The sequence below is a fragment of the Doryrhamphus excisus genome, chromosome 7 (assembly GCF_030265055.1).
Source record: "Doryrhamphus excisus isolate RoL2022-K1 chromosome 7, RoL_Dexc_1.0, whole genome shotgun sequence".
NCBI lineage: Eukaryota > Metazoa > Chordata > Actinopteri > Syngnathiformes > Syngnathidae > Doryrhamphus > Doryrhamphus excisus.
Window position 1 is genome coordinate 3,727,434 of NC_080472.1, and position 27,887 is coordinate 3,755,320.

A 27,887-nucleotide genomic window follows, 5' to 3' on the forward strand; every position below is an offset into this window, starting at 1 on the left:
ATGACCATCAGATGAAAACATGGCCCCCATGGCCCCCATGACCCCATGACCCCCATCATCATGCGATGTCTGCTCAGGTTCCTAATCATCATGATTGGTGTTTTTATGGAGTATCAAGAAAAAGGCAGACGCTCCCTAAAGCCAAACCTGATGAAGCGTTATTGCTGCAGGTGTTTGCTAGCGGCGCTCTTTGATTATTCATTGATGTTCTCGTTACGACGCGCCGACGACACCGCCGTGTCTCCAAAGCGATGGAGTCCATAAAAGCTGCTGATGTGGTATTTGCGAGCAGGGATGGAAACGGCGGCCGGGCATCGCTCACGTGAGCGTTGCGCTAGAGAGCCCGTGGCCCCCGCCGTGCTGCGCCGCGCCGCGCGTTAATTGAGATGGCAGTTCAGAGTCGGGCTGACGGCGAGGCGAAGCGGCGATGGCTCTCAGCGGGTCGTAAGAGCTCCACCGTGGAAAGTTGAGGTTTTTACGGCTTTAATCGGGCGTGTTTGCCAGGCCCGCACGACCGCCATGGCGCCTCATTACCGCAGCCGCCGTGCCCGGCAGGTTGACTGGCTACAGCGAGGTCACCCGTGTCGGGGCCAAGATGGCCTTTTTGCCTTAATTGGGGGCCGATGGCGTCAGCTTTGCATGGCTTCAACTTAATTAGTGAAGGGGGGGGGGGGAGTGCCGCTCAACGCCGTCTCCATCCCGCAGGGTTTCAAACCCGCCTTGAGATTTACAGCCTTAATATTTGACTTTACATTATTGCCTGCTATAAAACACTGCAGGATCGCTTCTCGCTAAGTAGAAGGCCCCGCGGGGGCCAGCAGGCCTCTGGAGGCGGGATAGATTAAAAGATTTCATCTCCACGACGACGTACAATTGAAAGCTAACGTGACGCAGATTAGTAACCCCTCTAATGGGACCTGTCACACCCACGCTTGCCTCCTCAGAAGGACAGGAGGGGGCTGCAGACACCCCCACCACACCGTCAATACCATCCACACATCCATTATCCGTCCATCCAACCATCCATCCATCCACCCATTCACCCATTCATTATCCATTCATCCATCCATTCATCCACCCATCATCCATCCATCCACACATCCATCCATCCACCCATCCATTATCCATCCAACCATCCATCCATCCAACCATCCATCCATCCACCCATTCATTATCCATCCAACCATCCATCCATCCACCCATTCATTATCCATTCATCCATCCATTCATCCACCCATTCATTATCCATTCATCCATCCATCCATCCACCCATCATCCATCCACCCATTCATTATCCATTCATCCATCCATCCATCCACCCATCATCCATCCATCCATTCATCCATCCATTCATCCACCCATCATCCATCCATCCATCCATCCACCCATCATCCATCCATCCATCCATCCATTCATCCATCCATTCATCCACCCATCATCCATCCATCCATTCATCCATCCATTCATCCACCCATCATCCATCCATCCATCATCCATCCATCCATCCATCCATTATCCAACCATCCATTCATCCATCCATCATCCATTCATCCACCCATCATCCATCCACCCATCATCCATTCATACATCCATCATCCATTCATCCGTCCATCATCCATTCATCCACCCATCCATCCATCCATCCATCCATTCATCCATCCATCATCCATCCATCATCCATTCATCCATCCATCCATCATCCATTCATCCACCCATCATCCATCCACCCATCATCCATTCATACATCCATCATCCATCCATCCATCCATCCATTATCCAACCATCCATTCATCCATCCATCATCCATTCATCCACCCATCCATCCATCCATCCATCCATCCATCATCCATTCATCCACCCATCATCCATCCATCCATCCATCCATAATCCTTCTATACATCCATCCATCCATCCACCCATCATCCATCCACCCATCATCCATCCATCCATCCATCCATCCATCCATAATCCTTCTATACATCCATCCATCCATCCATCCACCCATCATCCATCCACCCATCATCCATCCATCCATCCATCCATCCATCCATCCATCCAATGTATTAATGTATCTATGCCCCCCCCCCTTCTAAAATGGCTGTTGGATGTTTCTCTACCCAGACCATCAAAGCCACATCCCCGCTGGGCGACCCCAGGGTGACCTACAATCTGGAGGACGGCATGGTCCCCGAGACCAACATGCCTGTCCGCTTCTACCTGACCCCCAACCGGGAAGACGGCTCCGCCTCCATCTTGGTAGCGGAGCCCCTGGACTACGAGACCACCCAAAACTTTATGCTCCGGGTCCGAGCGCAGAACGTGGCTGCCGTCCCGTTGGCTGCTTTCACCACGGTCTACGTCAACGTCACAGGTGGGTGGCCGCGTGACGGGGACGTTTGTCTCCGGGGACGCCGTCTTTTCTTCTCCCAGGTCTTTCCCGAGGGGTCCGGTAGCCTCAATGAACCCAAGCAGGATCTTCAAACGGAGCCAACGTGTCCTTAGAGACCACCATAGGTTTCACCCCGCGTGATCAGTCACGCGGTCCAGGCTGGTCCCGCAGCGTCTTCCCACGCCTCCGCGAGCGGCCATCTTGTCTTTTTGATTGTCTTCAGCAAGAAAGAAAGACGATGTCTTTGCCTCAACGTCTTCCTGGCACATGAAAACATTTCCACGTCGTATTAGTCACCCTGTGTGGACGCGCTCCGTCGTATTTGTACATTCCTCTTCTTCTCCCCGACCTTCAAAGCCTCCTTCCAAGACCAGTAAATGAAATAAATAATAGACAGCCTGCTAACGTTTCTTTAGTCCAACCAAGGCGCTTGACAGCCGAGTGAAACCACCAAAGACCTGCAGGACAAAAACTGCCAAAGTCCAAAGTTTCACTTTGGAAAGGAGAACTTGTCTTTCTCGGAAGGCCATCTCCAAAAGTCCAATCGTCAGGAAGTAAAGGTCAACGTGTGCGTCTAACGTTATTTTTCAATTATTCTCTTCATTTTCGTGAAAACCAACAAAAGCCGTCGTTGTCATTAAAGGTCAGCGTCCATTAGAGAAGATCAAAATGGCTTCTTATGTTTTGGGGAGGCTGCTACCTCATCCATCAACTTCCTGTCCTTAGCTGGCTCTGCTACGCCATCTTCAACGTAGACTTTCTTCTACACATGTACTACACATGTACTATATGTACTACATGTACTACATGTGCTGTACTACATACAGTACAGATCAGCAGTCACCAAGCTATTATCCCCCCCCCCCCCCCCCCCCCCCAGACGTGAATGACAATGTCCCGTTCTTCACGTCGTCCATCTACGAGGCCTTGGTCACCGAGGGCGCCCAGTCGGGAACGTTGGTGTTCCAGGTGTCGGCCAGCGACCTGGACCTGGGCCTGAATGGGAAGGTGAGTCTGGCGCTCCACACCAAGGTAGGGTGGGGGGGACGTGTCTGATGGTGATGTGTGATGGCGTCTTCCAGATCTCCTATTCCCTGCTGGAAGACCGCAGCGGGGACCACCAGTACTTCCGCATCGAACCGGAGTTGGGATTCATCTACACGCAGAGCGTTTTCGACCGCGAGACCAAAAGCTCGTACCTGCTGGAGGTCCAGTCCGTGGACGGCTGGGAGTCGGCCAGACCCGGCAAACACGGACAACCCAACTCTGGTAAGAAGCCAGAGCTACTGCTAGGCTGCTACGGAATGCTACGGAATGCTACGGAATGTTATGGAATGCTACGGAATGCTATACATGCTAGTCCGTGCGGTTGCGTTCCTGTGGGCGTGGCCACCAAACTAGCAACCCTAGCAGACGCAGTCGGCAACAATCTGGCAGTGAAGCACCAGGAGGGCCCCCGGGTGGAGTACGGACTCGCCTCTGTTGGGAGTCGAGTGGGACCAAAGCGGGCGGGGGCTGTGGTGGGCGTCGTCCGGGGGCGGGTCGGGGGTGGTATGTCCACGAGTCCATCTCTCCATCTTTGCGGATGTTGGGATGCCGGTCATTGGAGGCTCCTCTGCCTCGCGTGGCGACAGATGAAGCACATACGCGCCCGGGCGCCGCCATGGCGGACAGCAGATGCTCCAGCAGATGGATGCTGGAAGAGAGGCGTTGGAGGAATGCGAGGACGCAGGAGAATATGCTTCTCATAAACGGATTACTGACAGTCAGCAGATCTCGTGTTGGTTCTTCTCATCACAGCGCCGTGAACGTCCAGCACGTAGAAGAAGAAATCACACACGCTGGAAAACACGACGTGTTTGATGAGCTCATTTTCATTTCCTTGCCTCCAAGCCTGGGCGGCCGAGTCCCGCCCCCCCGAAGCAGGTGGTGGACATCAGATGACGGAAGCTACCACCAAACATCTGGAGCTCCTTGACAACGTCATTGGACTCCCCCACATTCCACTTCACCACCCCTCCAAGCGCCCACGTTCACCTGCCCAGCCTCAGAAGGGGTGTGGCCGCCCCACCCGGCTAACCCGGGGGGGCGTCCTCTTAACGCGTCCGTCCCCTTTCCCGCCCTCCGAGCGTCTGCGATTGACGGCGTTGTTGCCGACTCGGTTTGCCGCCGCCGCTTAAATAATTGATCCACTTCTTGCAGCGTGGAGTACAAATGCTGCTGCTGCTCGCCGCTATCAAAGGCGCGGCGGTTGCGGGCCCCCCCGGGACGCTTTGTGCTGCGGGGGTTTTCATGTCGCGAGGAAGGAAGTAACAGCAGAGTTTAATGGCAGAAGAGACGCGAGACGCTCGCCTGCCTCCATGTTTTCCTCAACAGACGAGTCAAGGTTATTTTGGTCGGTGTCGGCGTGGGTGAATGCGGTTTGACTTTCTTCTTCAAGATGGCGCCACCGGCGTTGACAGAATCGGCACGGCACGCTGAGAATAGCAACCATTCGACTCTTTCTTGTGTTGTCTCCTACTTCCTGTTCGCAGACACGGCCTACGTGCGCGTCTTCATCAGCGACGTCAACGACAACAAGCCGGCTTTCGCTCAGACGGCGTACGAGGTGGACGTGGACGAGGACGCCGACGTGGGCTTCGCCGTCCTCACCGTCAGTGCCAACGATGGCGATGAAGGTGCGTGTCCACGTGGGTCTCCCAAATATGGATCATATTCATCCATCATCATCATCATCATCATCATCCATCTTCTATGACGCTCATCCTCGCTAGGGTAATGAAAAACTCCATACTTTGTTCATCCGGATACTTGGATCTGGGCTGGTCCTGGTCCTGGTCCTGGTCCTGGTTCTGGTTCTGGTCCTGGTTCTGGTCCTGGTCCTGGTCCTAGTCCTGGTCCTGGTTCTGGTCCTGGTCCTGGTCCTGGTTCTGGTCCTGGTTCTGGTTCTGGTCCTGGTCCTGGTCCTGGTCCTGGTCCTGGTTCTGGTCCTGGTTCTGGTTCTGGTCCTGGTCCTGGTCCTGGTCCTGGTCCTGGATGACTAAGTGAAGTGTTGTGCCGAGCGTAAAGAAAGGTGAAGAGTTAGCTTGGTGTTAGCTTGGTGTTAGCTTGGTGTTAGCTTGGCGTTAGCTTGGTGTTTGTTTGTGTTGTTCCAAATACTGCGGTATTCCTCGGGCGGCAGCGCCAGGCAGGAGGATGAGGGATGGAATCATTAAGTGTATTCCAGTGTGAACGACTTCAATATCCAATGACCTTTTCCCGTCACCTATCTCTAATAAAGGACTAATTAAGGGGCCTCGTTAAGTCAAGAGAGATTTGAAGGCATCCTTAGCTCCTCTGCTTGGTGGGATAAAATGGGATGGGATGAGACGGAATGGGATGGAATGGCTGCAGGCAAATGTCATGTTACGAAATGAGAGACAGGAACGTTATTCCGTGCAGGATGGAACGCCGCGTGAGTGGTCGTCCTGAAGGTGGAATCATGAAAAGAAGACATCTCCAATCATCTCTTTTACTCCTCAAACGGCCCCTGAGCTCCTCGCTTGCCAAATGTTGCTGCCAGCTGGGGTGCAAATGTTCATCTGCTCCTCCTCCAGCGTACCGTTGGAGCTGCTGACCAGCTTGGAAGCTAGCACGCTTCATTAGCTCCCCTTTCCTCACGTGCACGACAGCTCCCTCTTCCATGGTATTCCTTCCCTTCCCTTTGCTACTGATGCCGATGCTGATGCTGATGCTGATGCTGATGCTGATGCTGATGCTGATGCTGATGCCAATGCCGATGCTGATGCCGATGCCGATGCCGATGCCGATGCCGATGCTGATGCCGATGCTGATGCTGATGCTGATACTGATACTGATGCTGATACCGCTACTGCACTCCCTTTTTGTGTCACATCATGTACTCCTGAGCAGGAGTACATGATGTGAGTAAAGAAGCCAGTATTCCTAAATGCCAGCACCAATCAATACTCCCACTCAAAAAGACTTCCTTGTATCCTCACTTCCACCTTCAATACGTCCTAATGATCTCCCTGAAGAACACCACACTCAGCCTGGACTACCTCACAGTACCCCAGGGGACCAGGACCAGTACTTCAAAACCCTGTGTATTCATCTTGTACTACTCCCAGACATAGTGTATTCATCCCGTACCACTCCCATCGTCATAAAAGGAGTCCAACTGGGAGAAAAAAAAAGATTCCGGCATGTTTGTTTGAGCCGCTGTGCATTCCGTGTTGCTTCCATCCTTTGGGTCTCAGCACCTCCAGGAATGTTGAAGCCATGGAGGAATCAGGAATAAGGAATAAGGAATCAGGAACCAGGGAAGGAAAACAGGCCGCTGCTGTGCGTATTCCCTCACGTCTCGTTTAGAAAGCCAACTCTTCCAAAACCAGGCGGCTTAGGGAAGCTCGCCACTTCCGGTGGGATGCACCTCGGAAGCTAGCATTACTTTAGTTTCTAATAGCATGCAGGGAGAGCCTCAGCTTGATTAGCACACATGCTAATCTCATGGAATTATTCAATCAGCCTGGAATATAAATGTGTGTGTGCACGTGTGTGTGCACGTGTGAATGATTCACTGGTGTTGGAATGATGAGATCTTTCATGGGTCTTTCATGGCCGAGGCGTCCATTCTGAGAGAAATTCACATGGCAAACATTTGCCCTTTTGTGGCAGACTTGACCCTCAGATGGACGCAGACTCCCTGCAGGTGTTTTTACCTTCACTCCAGACCGTGTGAAGCATTTTATACCAAATAGTTTTTGAAGGTAAACATGTTGCCATGTTAGCATAAAAGGATAAGTGAAGGACGCGCAGGAGAAATAAATACTTTCCTTTTGTGAGCACGGACGCAACGTTCTTCATCTCCTACAAAAAGCTACGTTGGACTGAAAAGCAACAAAAGCTGGTGAGGACGCCCACTTGGCCCCCTGCTTGTGTGGCGGCGGGTGGGCCGGATAAGCACCGGCTGCAGGAGTAGCGGGAATCTCCTGGTGGGATCTGATTGGACAAGCTGGGGATGAGCAGCGGGAAAGAGCAGCTTCAGCTTCAGGGCCTGTTTGAGATGTCCTGGTTCTGTCAGGTAGACATGGAGAACCTGTTTGACCAACACACTTGAAGAACCTGGTTGACCGACCCGCTTGGAGAACCTGGTTGACCAACCCGCTTGGAGAACCTGGTTGACCAGCCCGCTTGGAGAACCTGGTTGACCAACCCGCTTGGAGAACCTGGTTGACCAACCCGCTTGGAGAACCTGGTTGACCAGCCCACTTGGAGAACCTGGTTGACCAACCCGCTTGGAGAACCTGGTTGACCGACCCGCTTGGAGAAGCTGGTTGACCAACCTGCTTGGAGAAGCTGGTTGACCAACACACTTGGAGAACCTGGTTGACCAACCCGCTTGGAGAACCTGGTTGACCAACCCGCTTGGAGAACCTGGTTGATATTTTCCTGCTCTGGAAGCTGTTTCCAAAAACAGCATAGCAGGCCACCCAAAGGCCCCCTGGGGTGGATGCAAGGCCGCCACCTCGTTGACCTTTGCCAGACAGCATGTTTCATTCCTTGGTCGTCGACCACAACTTCTTGTCTTGTTTGTTTCTAGCGGCTCTTGCTAATAGTTTAATATCTCCTGTACATATTTAGTTGCATTTTTACCAACCGGCCCCCGGGGGCTCCTTGGCCAAGCCTTCCCTGAAGCCCCCACAGAGCGTTTTGTCTGCAGTCAGCAGAAAGCTGAGGTTTCCATGGATTCCTCATCCTGAGATGCTCCTCACAGGCCAGCTGGCATCGAACCCTGGCATCTGATTAGCCCCCCCCCCCCCAGCTGACGTACAGCTTTGAACAAGACTGACCTCGAGACTGACCTTTGAACTCCATGACGGTTGACTGATCTAACGTTTCTGTCCTCATCCTGGCAGGTGGGAACGCCAAGCTGCGGTATCAGATCACGTCTGGCAACACGGGAGGGGTGTTTGACGTGGAACCGGAGGTGGGGGCCATCTTTGTGGCGCAGCCTCTGGACTACGAGCGGAACAAAAGGCAAGGGTGTCTTCCAGTTCCAGTTCCAGTCCTTCTGTCTTTCTTACGTCACCTGAGTACTTTGGAGCAAAGCTAACGTACAACGTCATGCTAACAACATCATGCTAGCTATGGTTCCATGCACCCAAGGTCATCCAAGTAGCCAAGGTCATTGAATTTGTGTGGTCATTTTGTGGGACCAAATTAGACCACGTTAGTTGAACACGATAAGAACATCAAGCTAGCACACACACCAAGTCCTGTTGCCCCGCTAAAGTCCCAAGTCTCGGTCCTCCAGGTACAAACTCCACGTCCTTGCCTCGGATGGCAAGTGGGAGGACTACACCACCGTGTCGGTGAACGTGGTCAACAAGAACGACGAGGCGCCCGTGTTCACCGTCAACGAGTACTACGGCAGCGTGACGGAAGAACTGGACGGTTCTCCGGTGTTTGTTCTGCAGGTAGACCACACGCAAGGAACCTTGGACCACATACTTACTTACTTGGTGCTGTTGTTAGCATGTTAGCATCCTAATGTATGCAAATACATACATTCTAACATGCTAACTGTTAGCATTTTAGCTCTTTTACACATGTGCACATGCAGGTAAATGGCATGATGTAGGGACACTATAGAACTGCCTTGGCACTTGTGGTAATTAGTGCTATCCGTTAGCATGCTAACATGCTAGCTCTTAGCATTTTAGCTCTTTTACACATGCGGGTAAATGGCATGATGTAGGGACACTATGGAACTGCCTTGGCACAGTGGTAATTAATGCTATCCTTTAGCATGCTAACATGCTAACTCTTAGCATTTTAGCTCTTTTACACATGCGGGTAATTGGCATGATGTAGGAACACGATGGAACTTTTGGTACTTAATGCTATCTTGCTCAGTGGTGGCATGCTAGCTGTTAGCATGTGGTGGCGCCCCGTGAAGCCCGCCTAGCAACAAGTGACGAACACGTGATGTAAAGCCAAACGTTCCCCCTCCTCTGTGGCGCAGGTGACAGCGACTGACCCCGACAAAGACGCCGACCAGGAAGCGTTGCGCTATTCCCTCCACGGCCAGGGCGCCGACAGCGAGTTCATCATTGACGAGGTGACGGGAAAGATCTACGCCCAGCGGACCCTCGACCGCGAGGAGCGCGCCGTCTGGCGTTTCGTGGTGCTGGCCACCGACGAGGGCGGCGAAGGCCTGACGGGCTTCACCGACGTCATCATCAACGTGTGGGACATCAACGACAACGCGCCCGTCTTCAGCTGCGCCCCCAGCTGTCACGGCGACGTGGCTGAGAACTCGGCGGCGGGCACGTCGGTGATGGAGATGACGGCCACCGACCTGGACGACGCGGCCGTGGGCCAGAACGCCGTCCTCTCCTACAGGATCGTGGGCACTTTGGACGGCGGCGACGTCGGCGCGGTCCCCGCCTTCTCCGAGATGTTTGCCATCAGCCCCGCCACAGGCACCCTCACGGTGGCCATGAACGGCCTGGACCGCGAGCAGGCGGAGTCCTACCTCCTGGTGGTGGAGGCCAGAGATGGCGGCGGGATGGCGGGCACGGCCACCGCCACCATTCTGATCAAAGATGTCAACGACCACGCCCCCAGGTTCACGGACCGCTCCTGTGCCGCCAGGATCTCGGAGAATGCCGAGCCCAACGCCGAGGTGAGCCGGAACAGAAATGTATTTCCTGTTTGGCTTTTCAGAGGAAAAGCAAGGAAAATATTGGAAAATATGCAAATACTGCTAAGTACTAGTATTTAGTGTCTTTAGTATTTGGTGAAGCTAGCGTCCGGAACGCCGACTTCCCTTTGCGGCGCTCGCTCGGAGCTCGGCAGGACCTCGGATGGCGCTGACGTGAGGTTTGCGTCCTCAGGTGCTGCAGCTGACGGCGGAGGACGGCGACACGGGCGAGAACGCCCAGCTGACCTTCAGCGTGGTGGCGGGCGACCAGGACCAGAAGTTCTACGTGGTGAGCCACAAGCAGGAGCGGCGCGGCACGCTGAGGCTCAAGAAGCGTCTGGACTTCGAGCGGCACGGCGAGCAGAGGTTCAATCTCACCCTGAAGGTACGAACGCCGCGGCCAAGCGGTGAGAGGGAGGGGGCGGAGTGAAGGGGTATCATTTCCTGCCCGGAACCCGGTGACGGAACCCAGGGATCTACTGTCGGCTGTCACATGACAGGAAGTGATGTTCCCTTCCTGTTCCAGGTGGAGGACCTGGACTTCTCCAGCCTCCAGCACTGCGTGGTGGAGGTGGAGGACTACAACGACCACGCCCCCGTCTTCATCCCGCACTTTCTCTCCCTGGGCCCGCTCTCCGAGGACGCGGGCGTGGGAACCAGCGTGGCCCGCCTGGTGGCCAGCGACTCGGACTCGGGCCGCAACCGGGAGCTGGTCTACAGCCTGTGGGAGGAGTCGGACCCCGAGGGCCTGTTCAGCATCGACCAGTCCGGCGTCCTGTCCGTGGCTCGGCCCCTGGATCGGGAGAGGACGGCCCAGCATCACCTGGTCGTCATAGCGACGGACCACGGGGTCCCGCCTTTGTCGGGCAGCGCCACCGTGGAGCTCCCGCTGTCGGACGTCAACGACAACGGACCCGGGTTCGAAGCCGCCTACGCTCCCGTGGTGCTGGAGAACGTGGCTGGACCTCAGGTAGGAGGAACCTCCGTGCTGGCTCCAGAGTACCCCCGCTCCTCCGCCCCTCCCTTGCAGGTTGTCAGCATGAACCAGACCTCCACCCTCCTCCGGGCCGTGGACCCGGACTCCCCCGAGAACGGCCCGCCCTTCCGTTTCGCCGTCCCGGCGGAGTTTGGCCACGGCGACGACTTCCACCTGAAGGACAACCTGAACGGCACGGCCACGCTGACGGCGCTCAGGACCTTCGACCGCGAGCGCCAGAAGGAGTTCCTCATCCCCGTCGTCATGAGCGACAGCGGCCGGCCCCCCAAAACCGTCACCTGCACGCTGACCGTCACCATCGGCGACCAAAACGACCACGCCCACGTGGGCGGGGAAAAGAAGATCTTCATCAACAGCCGGCGAGGTGAGCACTCGGGCCGGGTCGTACTGAGCAGCCAGGACGGTGGCCACCATTTTCTCATGATGATGATGATGATGATGATGATGATGGTGCTTCATCCAATCTCATTTCAAGTAGTAGGATTATTTTCTCATCCTTAGAATTAGTTAATTAATTGACAATTAAACACAAAAGATTAATTTATTCTCATCAATGTTCTATTTTAGTCTTATATTTCATAAAATTCATATTTCATAATTGTTACATTTTTATAATGATTGTTGCCTTTTGTGTGTGGGGGGGGGGGAAGGGGGGGTCCATGTCCAAGTACTGTACTGATCATTATTGTGTCCCAATACTTTAGTTTGGAAGGTGAACTTTTATGAATTAAGAAGCAGTGCTTTTTATGCCCCCCCCCCCCCCTCGCCGGGTCACACGGGCATTTTGACACGTGGCTGCGGGCGCCACACCAAACGCGGCTCGTGTCGGGGTATCAGGGGGGTTGGAAGCGTTCGGGGACCGCCTCTTTGAGCGCCACATCAGACGTGTCACCCGGCGCCAGATTCCGACGTCGACGCTTCCTTTTGTCGCTGAGGAATACGCTCGGCCTTTATGGCACACACAAAGCCTCCAATCAGACATCAGACGGCACACGCACCGCACTTTGGAGTCACCTGCTGTACATCCACCGCATGCGTCCACGCCAGGAGCGTCAGATACCGATGCCAGGCGGACGCCCTATCATGGGAGAGATACTAGCGACTCGTGGTAGTTTTACACGTACTGCTGCGTACACAGTATCATGCAAGTGTAAAAAGAAGTTAAAGGCTGCCATTATGGGGGCAAATGCATTATGATGGTTATGATGCCATAATGCCAAAAAAAATGTTTTTTTGGTGCAAATATTCTTTCCACTCCGTCTGATGGAGATATGGCGACTTTGTATCAGACCTTGACTTGATATCATCTCCATCATCTCCATCATTTCCATCATTTCCATCGTGTCCACGTCCCCTCAGAAGAAGAATCGGGGGTGGGGGGGGGAAGGTGAAAGGCTTTTCTTCTATCAGGAATGAAGGCGAGCGTCCCCGCGGAGTCTGAGAGCTTTTTCAAGTCGAAAGACAAACAAGCTCAATTTGAACACCTGAAGGTCGGCGTGCGCGTCCGAGGGTGTTGATGATGGGAATATTTGTCCTTCTGGTGAGACGCTGCCGCCCGGGACAACGACCGCTTTCTGTGTTTGCAGGCCGCATGCCCACCACCCTGCTGGGGAAGGTGCACGCCCCCGACCCCGACGACTGGGACAACAAGACCTACGTCTTTGAAGGACACCCGCCCACGTAAGTCTTCCTCGGGGGGAGGGACAGCTGGCTGTGCACACACACACGACACGTCGCTGCTTCTGAAACTACCGTGACGCCTGAACGCATCACGTTAACAAAGAACGTGGAAAAGCAAGACAAACGTGTTTACCAAAACGACCTTGGTTTCACCAGCGGGACCTGCTTTTTCACACCAGACCTCAACCAGACCCTACCACCCTACCATCCAACCACCCAACCACCCTACCACCCTACCACCCTGCCACCCTACCACCCTACCACCCTACCACCCTAATATATACTTCCTCCTCCACCTAACCGTCCTTCATATACTGTATATTCTAGTAAATGAAGTAAAAAGTGTATAATCAGAAATAAATGAGTTAATAAATGACTTAATTTATTCATTCAAAAAGACAAAAATATGAATATTATGAAGTATATATAATAATTTCATATTCTAATGATTTTAAATGCATAGAGTTAAATAATCAAATATTCATAGACATCCTAATAATAATTCTAATAAAATCCTAATCACTCATTATTGTTCAAAATTGTATAATAATAAAAATAATAAATGCCAACCACGTTGACATGGAATTGATAAGCTATATGCGTGGCATCAGCGTGCCTCCTTTCCAGAAGTTTCTGCCCAAGTCGGAAGCAATCATTCCCCGGCAGACGAGCGTATTGGCAGCTGAGGGATGCTGGGAATGTCATCATCCCAGAAGTCCAAAGGTGTCTGATGGACACGTGTGAATGATGCACACCACATCTGCCAGATGTTCCTGCTAATCAATCCACTTTATGGATTGGCTGCGATTGGCCGATGGCCCGATAGCCTGATAGCCTGATAGCCTGATAGCCCGCCTTCCTTGTCAGCCGTGTGATCAGCAATCAGGCTGCAGGTATTGATCAGGCTCCTCCTCCTCCTCCTCCTTTCATCTCCTCTCCTCACTGCAGTCTTTGGTGTTGGACACTTCTTCTGCTGCCCCCCCCCCCCCCCCCCCCCCACAAAAAAAAAAGCCAGCATGAGAAAAGATGCCTGGATGTCCTGGAGATGTTTGAATGGATGATAGAGTGGTGTAGATATCATATATATCATGTCATAATATCATATATATCATGTCATAATATCATATATATCATGTCGTAATATCATATATATCATGTGGTAATATCATATATATCATGTCGTAATATCATATATATCATGTCATAATATCATATATATCATGTCATAATATCATATATATCATGTCATAATATCATATATATCATGTCGTAATATCATATATATCATGTCATAATATCATATATATCATGTCGTAATATCATATATATCATGTCGTAATATCATATATATCATGTCGTAATATCATATATATCATGTCGTAATATCATATATATCATGTCGTAATATCATATATATCATGTCATAATATCATATATATCATGTCGTAATATCATATATATCATGTCATAATATCATATATATCATGTCATAATATCATATATATCATGTCATAATATCATATATATCATGTCATAATATCATATATATATCATGTCGTAATATCAGCCCTTCTTCCCGGTGACCGCTAGCACGCTTTGCCCTTTGAAGTCCGTCCTCCATATTTGATGAGAAGTAACATCGTTAGCTTCCCTCTCGCTCAGGTTCTTCATCCTCAACAAGCGCACGGGCTTCCTCATCATCAAGGAGAACACTCCGGCCGGGAGCTACCACTTCCAGGTGCGGGTGTCCGATGGAGTCTGGCAGGACGCCGTGTCCACCGTCACCGTGAACGTCAGGGAGCTGCCGGACGAGGCCGTCCACCGATCCGCCTCGCTACGCCTGGCAGGTGAGGAAAGGAGCCCCTACGCACGTACTCATGTACTCATGTACTCACGTACTCTTCCACAGCCCCCCCCACCTGCTAATACTGCGAGTCTTGTAGTACACGGGTCATCTAGTCCAACCCATAAAACAACAAGTTTAGTTGACATCAAGATGGCAGACTTTCTGTCATCCGAGGAAGCTCATTTCCCTTCCATTTATCCGTGTTGGTCTGCTCTGACATGTTTACCTGGAATGGACCTTCCCAACAACTCATTTGGAAAGGAACATCTTGGACATTACCAGCCCCCCCCTCCCCCCCCAACCTTTTCATACCACTGTGTATAAAATATTAGAAAAGAAACAATCCTACCTCCATCAAGGAGATGACAAGATGGTGAACGATGATGATAAATGATAAAGATCACACGTGGCCGTGCGATGATGGATGATGTGGATTATGCAAATATTCCATTTTTTACCCGACTATTTTGCCTTTGTTGTTATAAAGTTACTGCTGATGTTTGCGTTTTTGCAGGCTTTTAGTTTAAAACCTAAAAACAGCTGCGGGACACAAAAGGCCCCGCTGTCCAAGGTACCACACCTTGGACACCCGCTGTCCAAGGTACCACACCTTGGACAGCGCCGCGTCCTTGGACAGGAAGCCAAAGTGAACAAAAACAAGGCAAAACGAATGTGTGCGACCTTGAAGCCTACAGACGAGACCACCCACAACCCCCCACCCCCACGGCCCCACTGCCCCACCCCCCTCCTTGTCAGGCCTTGATTGGATTCTTCAATCAGTGGTTGTTTGGGACTTTCTTCCACTTGTCTCCGCTCAGACTCTTCCTGCAGCCTTCAGGACGCTCTTAAAGGTCCTTGGCCAGGCGGGGGCTGCAAAGGACGCACTTGAAAGGACTTCTTGGGGGGGGGGGGGCACTGTATGTTAGGACTTACTAACCACGACCCCCCGCTCCCGAAGCCACCCCCCACCTCGCAGCCCTCTTTCCTCTCTGCCGTCTCCTTGTCTGCTTGGGGTCGTGGGGGGATGGGGGAGGGGTGGGGTGGCGCTTCATGCACCATTCCATCTGGGCTTGGTACTTCTTACTGTAAATACTACACAAATACTCCACACTACTTCCCTGTACATGGAGTGTACGCTGTTTGTGTGTGTGATATGAGGGTCTGAAGATGGCCCCCGGGCCTTGAGTTTGACACCTGTGGTGTCCACCTTCCTGCTTCCTACTTTCCTACTTCCTACTTTGCTACCTTCCTACCTCGGGCTTGAGGAAGCCCACCAGGGTCCCACCAGGGTCCAGGTGGAGGAGTAGCGGTCCTTCCTGAAGACACGTTCTCATCCAGGAAGTGTTGTGTATCCATGTGTGTATTGGTTGTGTGTGGAGTCCTCTTGGCCAATGAGCAAAGAGAGCAGCTGTGCTTCTGGTGGCTGTGACGGTTTCAGTGTCGCCAAACCCCCCCCCCCCCCCCACCCCCCATCCCACTCCCCCTTCTCACACCCCCCAGGTGGCGCTGCATAAAACATGAGACCCACTCCTCGCTTTCTCCAAAGTGTCCGGGGCGTAATTACCTTTAACTGGCGCTCTTAGATATTCATATCCTGTACCCGCCGGCACACACACACGACTACACACACACACACACAACTACACACACACACACACACACACACACACACACACACACACACACACACACACACACACACACACACACTAAACAACAGCAAGCCTTTTTCAATAATTCATCCTTCCTTTACTTTAAGTGAACTCAGATGTTTTTATTTGCATGAATCCTTTGTGTTGGATGAAGGATGGAGCCTGCTGGGGTACGTCCATCTTTTTCATGTGTGTGTGTGTGTGTGTGTGTGTGTGTGTGTGCGTGTGCATGTGCGTGTGTCGCAGACATGACGGCCAAGGAGTTCATGGCGCCGAGGGGGAAGCAGCAGAGTCGCTACGAGCTGCTGGCCGACTTCCTGTCGGAGATGCTGTCGGTCCCGAGCGCCGACGTCAACATCTTCAGCCTGACGGACGTGAAGGAGCGCATGCTGGACGTGCGCTTCGCCGTGCACGCCGGCACCTCCTTCCTCCAGCCCGAGAAGATGCACGGCTATCTGGCGGCGCACAAGCAAAAGGTGCGTTGCGGGAATTAGCCGGGTCCCAGGTCATGTGATCGGACTACGGCCAATCCGGTCCAGGTCTTCCTCCGTGGTCCCTTGTCACTCACACGTCAGCCAATACGAGTGCAGACGTCCGCCGTGTCAGAATAAGACAGAATTGATGTAGCAGAGAAAGTATTTGCTCTGCGGTTGCCATGGTTACCTGACTAGGAAGTCAAGAGGCTGCTGAGAAGTTTGAAAATGTCAGATTTTTCCAAATGGAACTTTTTTACTTTCAAATCAGCATTTTTAAATCAATCCATGCTAGCAGACCCTTTCATGAACCCGCCTTGGTTAGCATTGCTAATTCATTTCACCTGACACTAGGTGTTAGCATGCTAGCATTGTCAATATGCTCAAGTTACCAGGAACGCATTTAAGATATTTTCAGATTATGGTTAGGATTAGGGTTAATTTATACAAAGAGTCAGTGCTATTATACTGGGTGTTAGCATGCTAACCGTTAGCATGCTAGCATTGTCAATATGCTCAAGTTACCAGGAACGCATTTAAGATATTTTCAGATTAGGGTTAATTTATACAAAGAGTCAGTGCTATTATACTGGGTGTTAGCATGCTAACAGCTGGCATGTTAGCATTTAGTCTTTTGTGTTGGTTTATATTGTTAGCATTATGCTAACATAAGCTAATTTTTTTAGACAGTAGGTTTGCGTTAGGTGTTAGCATGCTAATGTTTTACAATGCTAGTATGCGAACATTAGCATGTACTTGACACTGACACTTAGCGCTATGATGCTAGTGTTAACATGCCAACAGCTAGCACGCCAGCCGCAGCATTTGATGGTGATATGATGATTGGTGAGTCACATGATGTTTGTAGTACAGAACCCCCCCCGCATGCGTCGCTGCCGGCCGCCATCTTCCATCCACACAAACTCTTTCCGTGTCAAGCTAACATCAAAGTCACGGCTCCTCTGCCAATCGCTCGGGCCTGAAGAAGCCTTGTGGGTGTTTGCCCAGAGCACACAAAGTACCCCAAAGCAGGGCGAGAGGCGTGGGCGCCGTGAGGACGCCTCGTTAGCGACCGCAAACAAACAAAATGAAAGCTCATTTAAAACACGAGCGGCCTGGCGGCATCACGCCATTTCCCATTTATTTGTAGGTAAACATCATCGCCACCTGCTGTTAGCTAACCTCTCTGGAACAGCGTGATGCCCCCCCCCCCCCCAACCACCCACATCACTCCGCTCTTTCAATATGCTTGCTGTGTTATATCACGCCGCTTCGGCTCCACAGACGCAACACAATAGGGAGAGGACACACACACACACACACACACACAGTGACACATTGCTGTGTCACTGTGTGTGTGTGTGTGTGTGTGTGTCACATGGAGTGTGTGATTGGTCACACTTGGGTCCAATCAGTGCAGAACGTGGAGCATGAAGTGAGAACCTCTCCTGCTTCATCATCACTGCTTCCTCTGCACAACCGTAACCGTACGTGTCTGGATAGGTGTCTCCGGCGTACACGTGTACACACACATACACACACATACACACGCATGTACGCATACATATACATATATACATATACGTATATGTATATGTATACGTATATGTATGCAGGAATGAAGGTGTTTTTCTGCCCCAGATGATAACGAAATGCTGACAAAGGCAAAGACTACCTGGCTCACTGAATTGGAACTTTGTGTGTGTGCGTGTGTGTGTGTGTGTGTGTGTGTGTTGTGTGAGACGCGGCGTGAAATGTGTTAATTTATGCGAGTGAGTGATTAAACCTCCGGTTTGCGTGTGCGTGATGTGCAGTAGCGGCGCGGTCCTCCCACTTGAGCATCACGCTGCGTTCCAGTGATGTTCTACATCCCAGTTGAGGAGTTTATTGATTAGACACAGCAGGGGGTGTGTGTGTGTGTGCGTGTGTGTGCGCGTGTGTGTGTGTGTGTGTGCGTGTGTGTGTGTGTGTTTTATAGGCTGGGATGAGTCTTGCAGAGCGAGTAAAGCCTCCAGGTCTCCTCCTTCCCCAGTCCGGTCTAACATAATCCCCTTTTTAATGTTGCCGCTATGTTTCCCTGAGGAAATCATCCAAGCGGAAATGATCTGTTCCAGGGTCAAACTGTCAGCCATGCAAAGGCATGGGACTGTGGGGACTGTGGGACGGGGCATGTGAAACAAAGGCCTTACTAACGGGTACTAATCTCCCTCGCAGCTCCAGTCCTTCCTGCAGGTGCGGGTCTACCAGGTCCGCGTGGACGAGTGTCCCGGGTCGGAGTGCGGCCGGGCGGGAGGCTGCACCAGCGCCTTGACCGTGCAGGACGCGCCCACGGTGGTGGATTGCGGCACCATGAGCCTGGTGTCGGTGACGGTGGAGGCCGCCGCCGTCTGTTCCTGCCCGGGACGGGAACTGTCCCACCAGTCCTGCTCGGCCTATCCCAGGAACCCTTGCTTCAATGGCGGCGTGTGCGTGGACACTCAGCATGGCTACAGGTGGGTTCCGCCACACGCTGGGCTCCTTCCGTCCAAGCTGCGCCTCCTCCTTTTGGTTCCACGCCCCCACAGCATTCATTCATTTTCTAGCGCTTTTCTTCACGTAGACGCGTGACGCCGTGAATAAGTGGTCCACGTGGTGGTGGTCTTTGCCGGCTTTTGTTTCCATGGAATAATGAGAAGGTCGTGTGGGGTCAATCTAATTACAGAAAAGCTGAAACACAATCGGCGTGTAATGCGGATTATTATGAATTATTGATTATGTGGCGTACAAGAGAAGCAATCTACGGGCGAGCGTCGCCATCGGGGGTTCTCTTTTATTATGATCAGGAATGCTACATTTCTCACCGGCTAGCATCATACATGAAATATTGCTTGGTGGCGACCTGCTTATTAGCATGTATGCGCTAATATATAGATATATATATAGAGAGATATATAGATATATATAGATATAGTAGTATCTACAATTGGATGCACTCCTGGCTGGTATTTGGTACCTTTAAGTTAGTGGGGGGGGGGGGGGGGGGTCATGTGACAATGATATTTTAGTTGTTTTTGGTTCCTTCCCTCAGGGAAATTGGTATGTTTTAATTTTAGCTTTGAGGTTATAGATGTTATTATTATTATTATTATTATTTTATATATTATTGCCCCCCCCCCCCCCCCCCCCCCCCCCCCCCCAAGTGTGTACTTTTACTGAAAGAGTTCCTGACACCTTTCATCAGCCTGGCTTCCAGATGTCGTATATCGTTTGGCATGGCGGACTTGGTTGGGCGTATTTGTCATCGTGCCAAAACATCGTGTTGCTGCTGGATGTTCATCGTGTCCCAGCCGCACCGTAAGGTTGTTTTCCTTTCCAAAAGAGGAAGCTTGAAGACAACCACGGTGAAGGAGAGATGGATGGGCGACGGATGGTCATCATGGATGGTGCCACCACCTTTCCACGGTGGAACAGTGGACATGTCATCAAAGTGGATGACTGATGTCAGGGACCCTTTAAAGAGCCCAGACCCTCCAGAGTTTCCAAGGTCAAGGATTTCCTCTTTTCCTGAGCTTTCTGTCCGCCACAAAGGCATGAAAGTCCGTATTTAAATGAGGACATCCGATACGGGAAGTTGCCAGAACTTTCCCTGTGACCAGTCAGGCATGTCGGCACCGCTGGACTCAAGTTCTTCTCCCTCGGGACTTTTAGCCTCCACAGCGCTGGACCTCATGCATAATGCTGCTAGGCTTCACTCGCTGGGGGCGGCGCCTTTCTCTTTTCAACTTCAGCTGCAAAAGCAAACCATGTGGAAAAACAGGATCAGTTCCCAACTAAAATGGAGCTAGCTTCCCTGCTTCCCAGCTTCCCTGCTTCCCAGCTTCCCAGCTTCCCTGCTTCCCAGCTTCCCAGCTTCCCAGCTTCCCAGCATCCCAGCTTCCCAGCTTCCCAGCTTCCCTGCTTTCCTGCTTCCCTGCTTCCCAGCTTCCCAGCTTCCCTGCTTCCCTGCTTCCCAGCTTCCCTGCTTCCCTGCTTCCCAGCTTCCCTGCTTCCCTGCTTCCCAGCTTCCCTGCTTCCCTGCTTCCCAGCTTCCCTGCTTCCCAGCTTCCCTGCTTTCCTGCTTCTGTACACGTGTGCACGTCGTCATGTGTGTGTGTGTGCGTGCACCACATCCATGTTGCAGCTTTGCTTCATTAGAATAGAATTATACAGTTGATTCTGTGGGGGGGGGCCGGAGCGGGTGTGCGTGCACACAGCCCGCCCACGTTGGCGTGGGGCTGGGGCAGATAATCCCGGGATTACATACGTGGAGAACAATCTCATGCATACCAGAGGAGCGAGTGAAGGGCGCTCAGATGTTGGCTGTCATAAATCCCCAAAATGGCCGCCTTGAAGCGACGGCTGGGATTGGCCTTTTCATTTCCGGGTTCCTTTCCTGTTCCAGATGAAAAAGGTCCAAGGTCCAAGGTCCAAGGTCCAAAGGTCCAGGCATCCAACATGAAAGTACGACAGCAAAGAGGAAGATTATGGAATATTGGCAGGACGTTAGAGAAGCGAAGAAGGCGAGATCCCGGGTGGATGAGGTGGGCGGGGTCAAAGACGTGACGCCGTGTCATCCAGGCGTGTGAAGCGGGTACCCGGGTCACGGAGGAGCGGATGAGAGCCTGTCAGTCGGAGACGCCCATCCTGTGTGATGGATCTCAGAACCCGGCCCGCCTCTCCGCTGTCGGATCGTCAGAGACGAGACGAGACGCCGGATGTCGGCGGCGGAGAAAATTGGAGGGCAGAGACGAGTTGGAGGAAAAGTTACGGGAAGAAATAGACGAGCTGGAAAGGGAAAGTCCAAGTGGGAAAAGGACGAGGAGAGAGGAAGCGTGATGGACAGAAACATGGAAGCGGAAGCCAGCAGATGTTGGACTTTGTGTATTATTGATGAGATGTTCGAGTCCCTAGCGGGACGACCTCCTTTTGGGAGCAGCGTTCCATCAACACCAGCTTTTTCTACCTCAACGCGCTTCCACAAATGAGCAGATGTTTTCATACGCCTCCTCCAGCCTTCGTGCCACCAGGATGGATCCTCCTCCCACGAGCGCCAATGGGGGCCGTGTTTCACTCTCATTCCGCCCGAGCATCGGTCTTACGTCATCCTCCATTAACCGGGAAGTGGCACAGCAAACGCCATGCCGCCATGCCATCTCGCCATCATGCCATCACGCCACCAAGGCATCATGCCATCACGCCATCATACCATCACGCCATCATGCCATCATACCATCACGCCATCACGCCATCATGCCATCACGCCATCATACCATCACGCCATCATGCCATCACGCCATCATACCATCACGCCATCATACCATCACGCCACCACGCCATCATGCCATCGCGCCATCTCGCCATCACGCCATCACGCCATCACGCCATCACGCCATCACGCCATCACGCCATCATGCCATCACGCCATCATGCCATCACGCCATCATGCCATCACGCCATCATGCCATCGCGCCATCTCGCCATCGCCACGGTCCAGCTCCATCTTGTCCATTTCTGTTTTATTCTTTAAGCTGAAACCTGCTAAAGGAACCGCCGGCACACGTTGGTTGGTTAGTAGGTTGGTAGATTAGTTGGTTGGTAGATTGGTTGGTTGGTAGATTAGTAGGCTGGTAGGTTGGTAGATTGGTAGGTTGGTAGATTAGTAGGTTGGTAGGTTGGTTGGTTGGTTGGTTGGTAGGTTGGTTGGTTGGTAGGTTGGTTGGTTGGTTGGTAGATTAGTAGGTTGGTAGATTAGTTGGTTGGTAGATTGGTTGGTTGGTAGATTAGAAGGCTGGTAGGTTGGTAGATTGGTAGGTTGGTAGATTAGTAGGTTGGTAGGTTGGTTGGTTGGTAGGTTGGTTGGTTGGTTGGTTGGTAGGTTGGTTGGTTGGTTGGTAGATTAGTAGGTTGGTAGATTAGTAGGCTGGTAGGTTGGTAGATTGGTAGGTTGGTAGATTGGTAGGTTGGTTGGTTGGTAGATTAGTAGGTTAGTAGGTTGGTTGGTTGGTAGATTAGTAGGTTGGTAGATTAGTTGGTTGGTAGGTTGGTAGATTAGTAGGTTGGTAGATTAGTTGGTCGGTAGGTTGGTAGATTGGTAGATTAGTTGGTCGGTAGATTGGTAGGTTGGTAGATTGGTAGGTTGGTAGATTAGTTGGTCGGTAGATTGGTAGGTTGGTAGATTGGATGTCCCGGCACCTGGCGGACTTCCACTTTTATTTCCCGTGCCTTTCACACAGAAGCTGCAACTTTCAACATTCAATCCAACTTTAGCATTTTTCCATTTCTGTAGTTTTTTTGTTCAAAGATATTTTGAGATCGTACCACGGGCTGCTGTATTGTACACTGTTGTACACGGTTGATGTACTTGGTCCATGTACAGTGTACTGTATAGTCTCCAATCCCGTACTATATGATATATCTGCTAAAGCAGAGTACTCTGATCAGCATGTACACGTTATGATGCTTCCTGCTTTCCATCAGCAATATTCCGTGCACGTTTAGGCGGAGGTTCGGTGAGGACAGGAAGTCGGGCGTCTCTTAGCAACCTTTGCTTTTAAAATGAGGGTAATTATCTTTGTTCTTTCTCCGACAGGAAGTAAGAAGCCTCGATTCCGCTGGTGTGAACGTGCTTTGTGTCTTTGGAGCGTTGACTGTTCCTCCAAAAGACGTGTTTACACGCCTCTTTGCATCCGCCGCCGGTCATGTGACTCCCGCACGAGCTCTTTCTTCTCCGTCAACGCACGGAAAGAAGCAGCGGGACGCTTTGCTGTGTGAATACGCCTTTAGTACGCCTTTGTCTGGTAGCACAGTGATGGCAAGATGCAAACGTGAGGAACCTTTAAGGAACCTTTAAGAATACGCCTTTAGTACGCCTTTGTCAGGTAGCATAGTGATGGCAAGATGCAAACGTGAGGAACCTTTAAGGAACCTTTAAGAATACGCCTTTAGTACGCCTTTGTCAGGTAGCACAGTGATGGCAAGATGCAAACGTGAGGAACCTTTAAGGAACCTTTAAGAATACGCCTTTAGTACGCCTTTGTCAGGTAGCATAGTGATGGCAAGATGCAAACGTGAGGAACCTATAAGGAACCTTTAAGAATACGCCTTTAGTACGCCTTTGTCAGGTAGCAGCACAGTGATGGCAAGATGCAAACGTGAGGAACCTTTAAGGAACCTTAAGGAACCTTTAAGGAACCTTAAGGAACCTTTAAGGAACAAGGGGGAGGAGGAAGGACGTCATGACAAGTTCCTCCATGAATGAGATGATGGCATCAGTAATTAGTCTGTACCCACTCTTTCCACTCTTCAACAGGTGCCAGTGCCCGGCCCAGTTGGAGGGGCCCGAGTGCCAACAGAACAAGCACAGTTTCCGTGGCGACGGCTACGCCTGGTTCCCTCCCATGATGCCTTGCTTCGACAGCCACATCTCCCTGGAGTTCATCACCGAGGTCCCCGATGGACTGCTGCTCTACAGCGGACCCCTGGCCCAGCTGCAGGCCTGGGACCAGGAGGACTTCATGGCCTTAGGTAGGAGAGAAGAAAGATTGGATGCAGTGTGTAGCAATGTGTGTAGCAATGTGTGTGTGTGTGTGTGTAACGATGTGTGTAGCAATGTGTGTGTATGTAAATGGGACACAATAGCGGTGCTTCCCAACCTAAGCCCCCCCCCCGTCCAGTTGTGGTAGGTAAAAGCGTAAGATGGGATGTTCCCGTAAATCCTTTTACTTTGCCCAGCATGCAATTTGGTCCTCATGAGCTTTCATCTCCACTCTTTTGGAGCTCAGCACATCTGTCACGCTTCCGTATTCGCTCATCTTCTATTCATCGGTCAACAAAAGGAGGTGGCCCACTTTTTGGCAGGATGTGTCACCGTGGTAACGCCAACCTGACCCACCGGTTGAAGCAGGAACTCGGGTCAGAGAGACCTCCACCAGACCCGCACGGCTCCATCTGCTGGATGTGCGGACTCACTGCACCAAGCGAACCTGAACCTTCAGGTCTTCGTATCCACCGCTACCTGCTAGCAGAGGCTACGTATGTTCCTCTTAGCGACCTCAGGGTGGTGGATGACATGCTACCATCTCCAGGGGCTGGATGAGTGGAGGGTCTAAGTACCTGAGGTCTTGATCATGAGAGGGACAGGTGGAATGGTGGATTGGTGGAATGGTGGAATGGTGGTTTAGCAGTCCATGTATGTTCCTACCCTCAGCTGCGGTCTTAGGAGGATTTCTTCACGTTCATCATCTGTATTCCAGCGTATTACATTGTTCAAAAAACTACTAAACAGGTCTATGTCTTATATGTCTTATTTTCTCTGATTATGTCTTCTATGTTGGGTAATAGGAGTGTACAGGTGACTATAGGGGTGTTATGTCATGTCCAGAGGGCTCTAACAGTGGAGTAAAGGTATGACGTGAGTTCATGGCGTTCCTGACGGAGGCGTCCACTTGAGCTGGGACGTCTGCGAGTGCTGATGATGCTGATGATGCTGATGGTGCTGATGGTGCTGATGGTGCTGATGATGCTGATGGTGCTGATGATGCGGATGGTGCTGATGGTGCTGATGATGCTGATGACGCTGATGACGCTGATGGTGCGGATGGTGCTGATGGTGCTGATGGTGCTGATGATGCTGATGATGCTGATGACGCTGATGACGCTGATGATGCTGATGGTGCTGATGATGCTGATGGTGCTGATGATGCTGATGGTGCTGATGGTGCTGATGATGCTGATGGTGCGGATGATGCGGATGGTGCTGATGATGATTGTTTACACGAAGCACGCCCAGCACACCTCATTAACTTTTCATTTGCCATTCCACCAAGTGTGAAAATGGACTGGAGACGAGAAGAAGCCAAACACGAGCATCTCCATCCGAGCCAGGAATGCCAACATGGAGATGGCTGGCTTGTCAGATGATTGATGACGAGCTTTGCTTCTCAGTGGGCTTCTGAAGCTCAGCATCTCCGCTCCCGGCGGCCCGGAGCTTCACACGAGTCGATGAGCACATGTTCTCCAAAGTCCATGCTGACAATCTTCTTCCCTCCTCTCCAGAGCTAATAGACGGCACCCCCACGCTGAAGATCAACCACGGCTCCGGCACCGTGGTGCTGCAGTTGCCCGGCAACGTCAACGTGGCCGACAGGCGCTGGCATCGTCTGGACGTCCGCAGCAACAGCAAGGTGGGTCGAGTCCCAAACGCCTCCAATCCCCGCTCGGTCGCTCCGCACGCGTTGCAGCCAACGCTCAATGTGACACCAGCAGCTCAGCATCTTCTACCTTTGGAACGTCATGCTGCTTTACATTTAAAAGCAACCTGGAGGTTGCTGGTTCCATCCTCCGTCCCCCCGCAGGTATCCTCGGGCAAGATGCCGGTCCTGATGCTGCGTTATCACCACGCGCTGAAGACCACCGTAGATGACCATCTCCCTCCTTGTTGGCTTTGCTATGACCTGGTTTCATGTTCTAACGCTAACGTGTTGAGGACCACCACAGGTGGGGCGGGGCTACGTCCTCTTTTGGAACCCAACACGCAGAGTTTTGATCCCCAGTCGTGAGAAGATGTCCAAGTGGTTCTGACACTTAGATGTGGACCACATTGGTGGTGAGAAAAATGTTCCTTCATGCGGGGAGCCGTGACAAGGTGACATGGTGAGATGGTGACATGGTGAGAAGGTGACATGGTGACATGGTGAGAAGGTGACATGGTGAGAAGGTCACATGGTGACAAGGTGACATGGTGACAAGGTGACATGGTGACAAGGTGACATGGTGAGAAGGTGACATGGTGACATGGTGAGAAGGTGAGAAGGTGACATGGTGAGAAGGTGACATGGTGACATGGTGAGAAGGTGAGAAGGTGACATGGTGAGAAGGTGACAAGGTGACAAGGTGACATGGTGAGAAGGTGACATGGTGAGAAGGTGACAAGGTGACATGGTGAGAAGGTGACAAGGTGACAAGGTGACATGGTGAGAAGGTGACAAAGTGACAAGTTGACAAGGTGACATGGTGACAAGGTGACAAGGTGACATGGTGAGAAGGTGACAAAGTGACAAGTTGACAAGGTGACATGGTGACATGGTGAGAAGGTGACAAAGTGACAAGTTGACAAGGTGACATGGTGACAAGGTGACAAGGTGACATGGTGAGAAGGTGACAAAGTGACAAGTTGACAAGTTGACAAGGTGACATGGTGACAAGGTGACATGGTGACAAGGTGACATGGTGACAAGGTGACAAGGTGACAAGGTGACATGGTGACAAGGTGACATGGTGACATGGTGACAAGGTGGTGAGAAGGTGACAAAGTGACAAGTTGACAAGGTGACAAGGTGGTGAGAAGGTGACATGGTGAGAAGGTGACATGGTGACAAGGTGACATGGTGACATGGTGACAAGGTGACATGGTGACGTGGTGACAAGGTGACATGGTGACAAGGTGACATGGTGACAAGGTGACATGGTGACATGGTGAGAAGGTGACATGGTGAGAAGGTGACATGGTGAGAAGGTGACATGGTGAGAAGGTGACAAAGTGACAAGTTGACAAGGTGACAAGGTGGTGAGAAGGTGACAAAGTGAGCCATCCCAGCAGGACATTTGATCAGATGCTTGAAGACTTTGCGCGGTGCTGCTGGAGGGAACGGTTAGGTGAAAAGGCAGAAAGGAAGTCACCACCGTGGAGGAGAAGCTCCAACGGTCTCTGCTTCTGATGTAGCTTCATCTCGGGCTCGGAATGCCGCTGAGGTCACGTCCGGCTTTGCAATTCTAGCTCACATTCATTTTCCCTGACAGTAAACAAGGAGGCGTCATTCACGAGGAGAACGTCTTGAAGAGTCCTTGAGCACCTAAATGGTCCTTCACAATAAAAGCCTTTGAGTCACCACGTAGATAAACAAATGTGCATTTTTCTGTCTGCTGGGAAGAAAAGGTTGCGGTCACAAGTTGAGCCTTTCAATTAGGAACAAACACGCCAGGAACGCCGGTGTTGACTCTGCGGGTCCGGAGTTCTTTGTGGTCTTTGTTCCTCCTCGTCAACAGCTCTTTGTGCTGACAGACAACACCATCACGTCTTTGCTGCTTTACAAAAACTCCCAGGACCCTCATGGCGAGGTCGAGTAG

At 51.7% G+C, this 27,887-nt stretch overlaps 1 protein-coding gene across 4 annotated transcripts in view; it reads left to right on the top strand.

Annotated features, from left to right (window-relative positions):
* The window catches only part of si:ch211-186j3.6 (neural-cadherin), a 182,404-nt gene that overhangs the window by 84,813 nt on the left and 69,704 nt on the right, over positions 1–27,887 (top strand). For 3 of the 4 annotated variants that reach the window (XM_058076750.1, XM_058076747.1, XM_058076749.1), the window contains 15 exons: positions 2,122–2,371; positions 3,270–3,397; positions 3,472–3,658; positions 4,924–5,067; positions 8,308–8,428; positions 8,706–8,868; positions 9,417–10,079; positions 10,291–10,482; positions 10,624–11,458; positions 12,681–12,774; positions 14,437–14,621; positions 16,519–16,748; positions 18,960–19,237; positions 24,073–24,287; positions 25,818–25,945. In XM_058076750.1, the coding sequence (XP_057932733.1) occupies positions 2,122–2,371; positions 3,270–3,397; positions 3,472–3,658; positions 4,924–5,067; positions 8,308–8,428; positions 8,706–8,868; positions 9,417–10,079; positions 10,291–10,482; positions 10,624–11,458; positions 12,681–12,774; positions 14,437–14,621; positions 16,519–16,748; positions 18,960–19,237; positions 24,073–24,287; positions 25,818–25,945 (3,813 nt within the window). The remainder of the gene's footprint in view (positions 1–2,121; positions 2,372–3,269; positions 3,398–3,471; positions 3,659–4,923; positions 5,068–8,307; positions 8,429–8,705; positions 8,869–9,416; positions 10,080–10,290; positions 10,483–10,623; positions 11,459–12,680; positions 12,775–14,436; positions 14,622–16,518; positions 16,749–18,959; positions 19,238–24,072; positions 24,288–25,817; positions 25,946–27,887) is intronic. The other variant, XM_058076748.1, reaches the window with a different exon arrangement.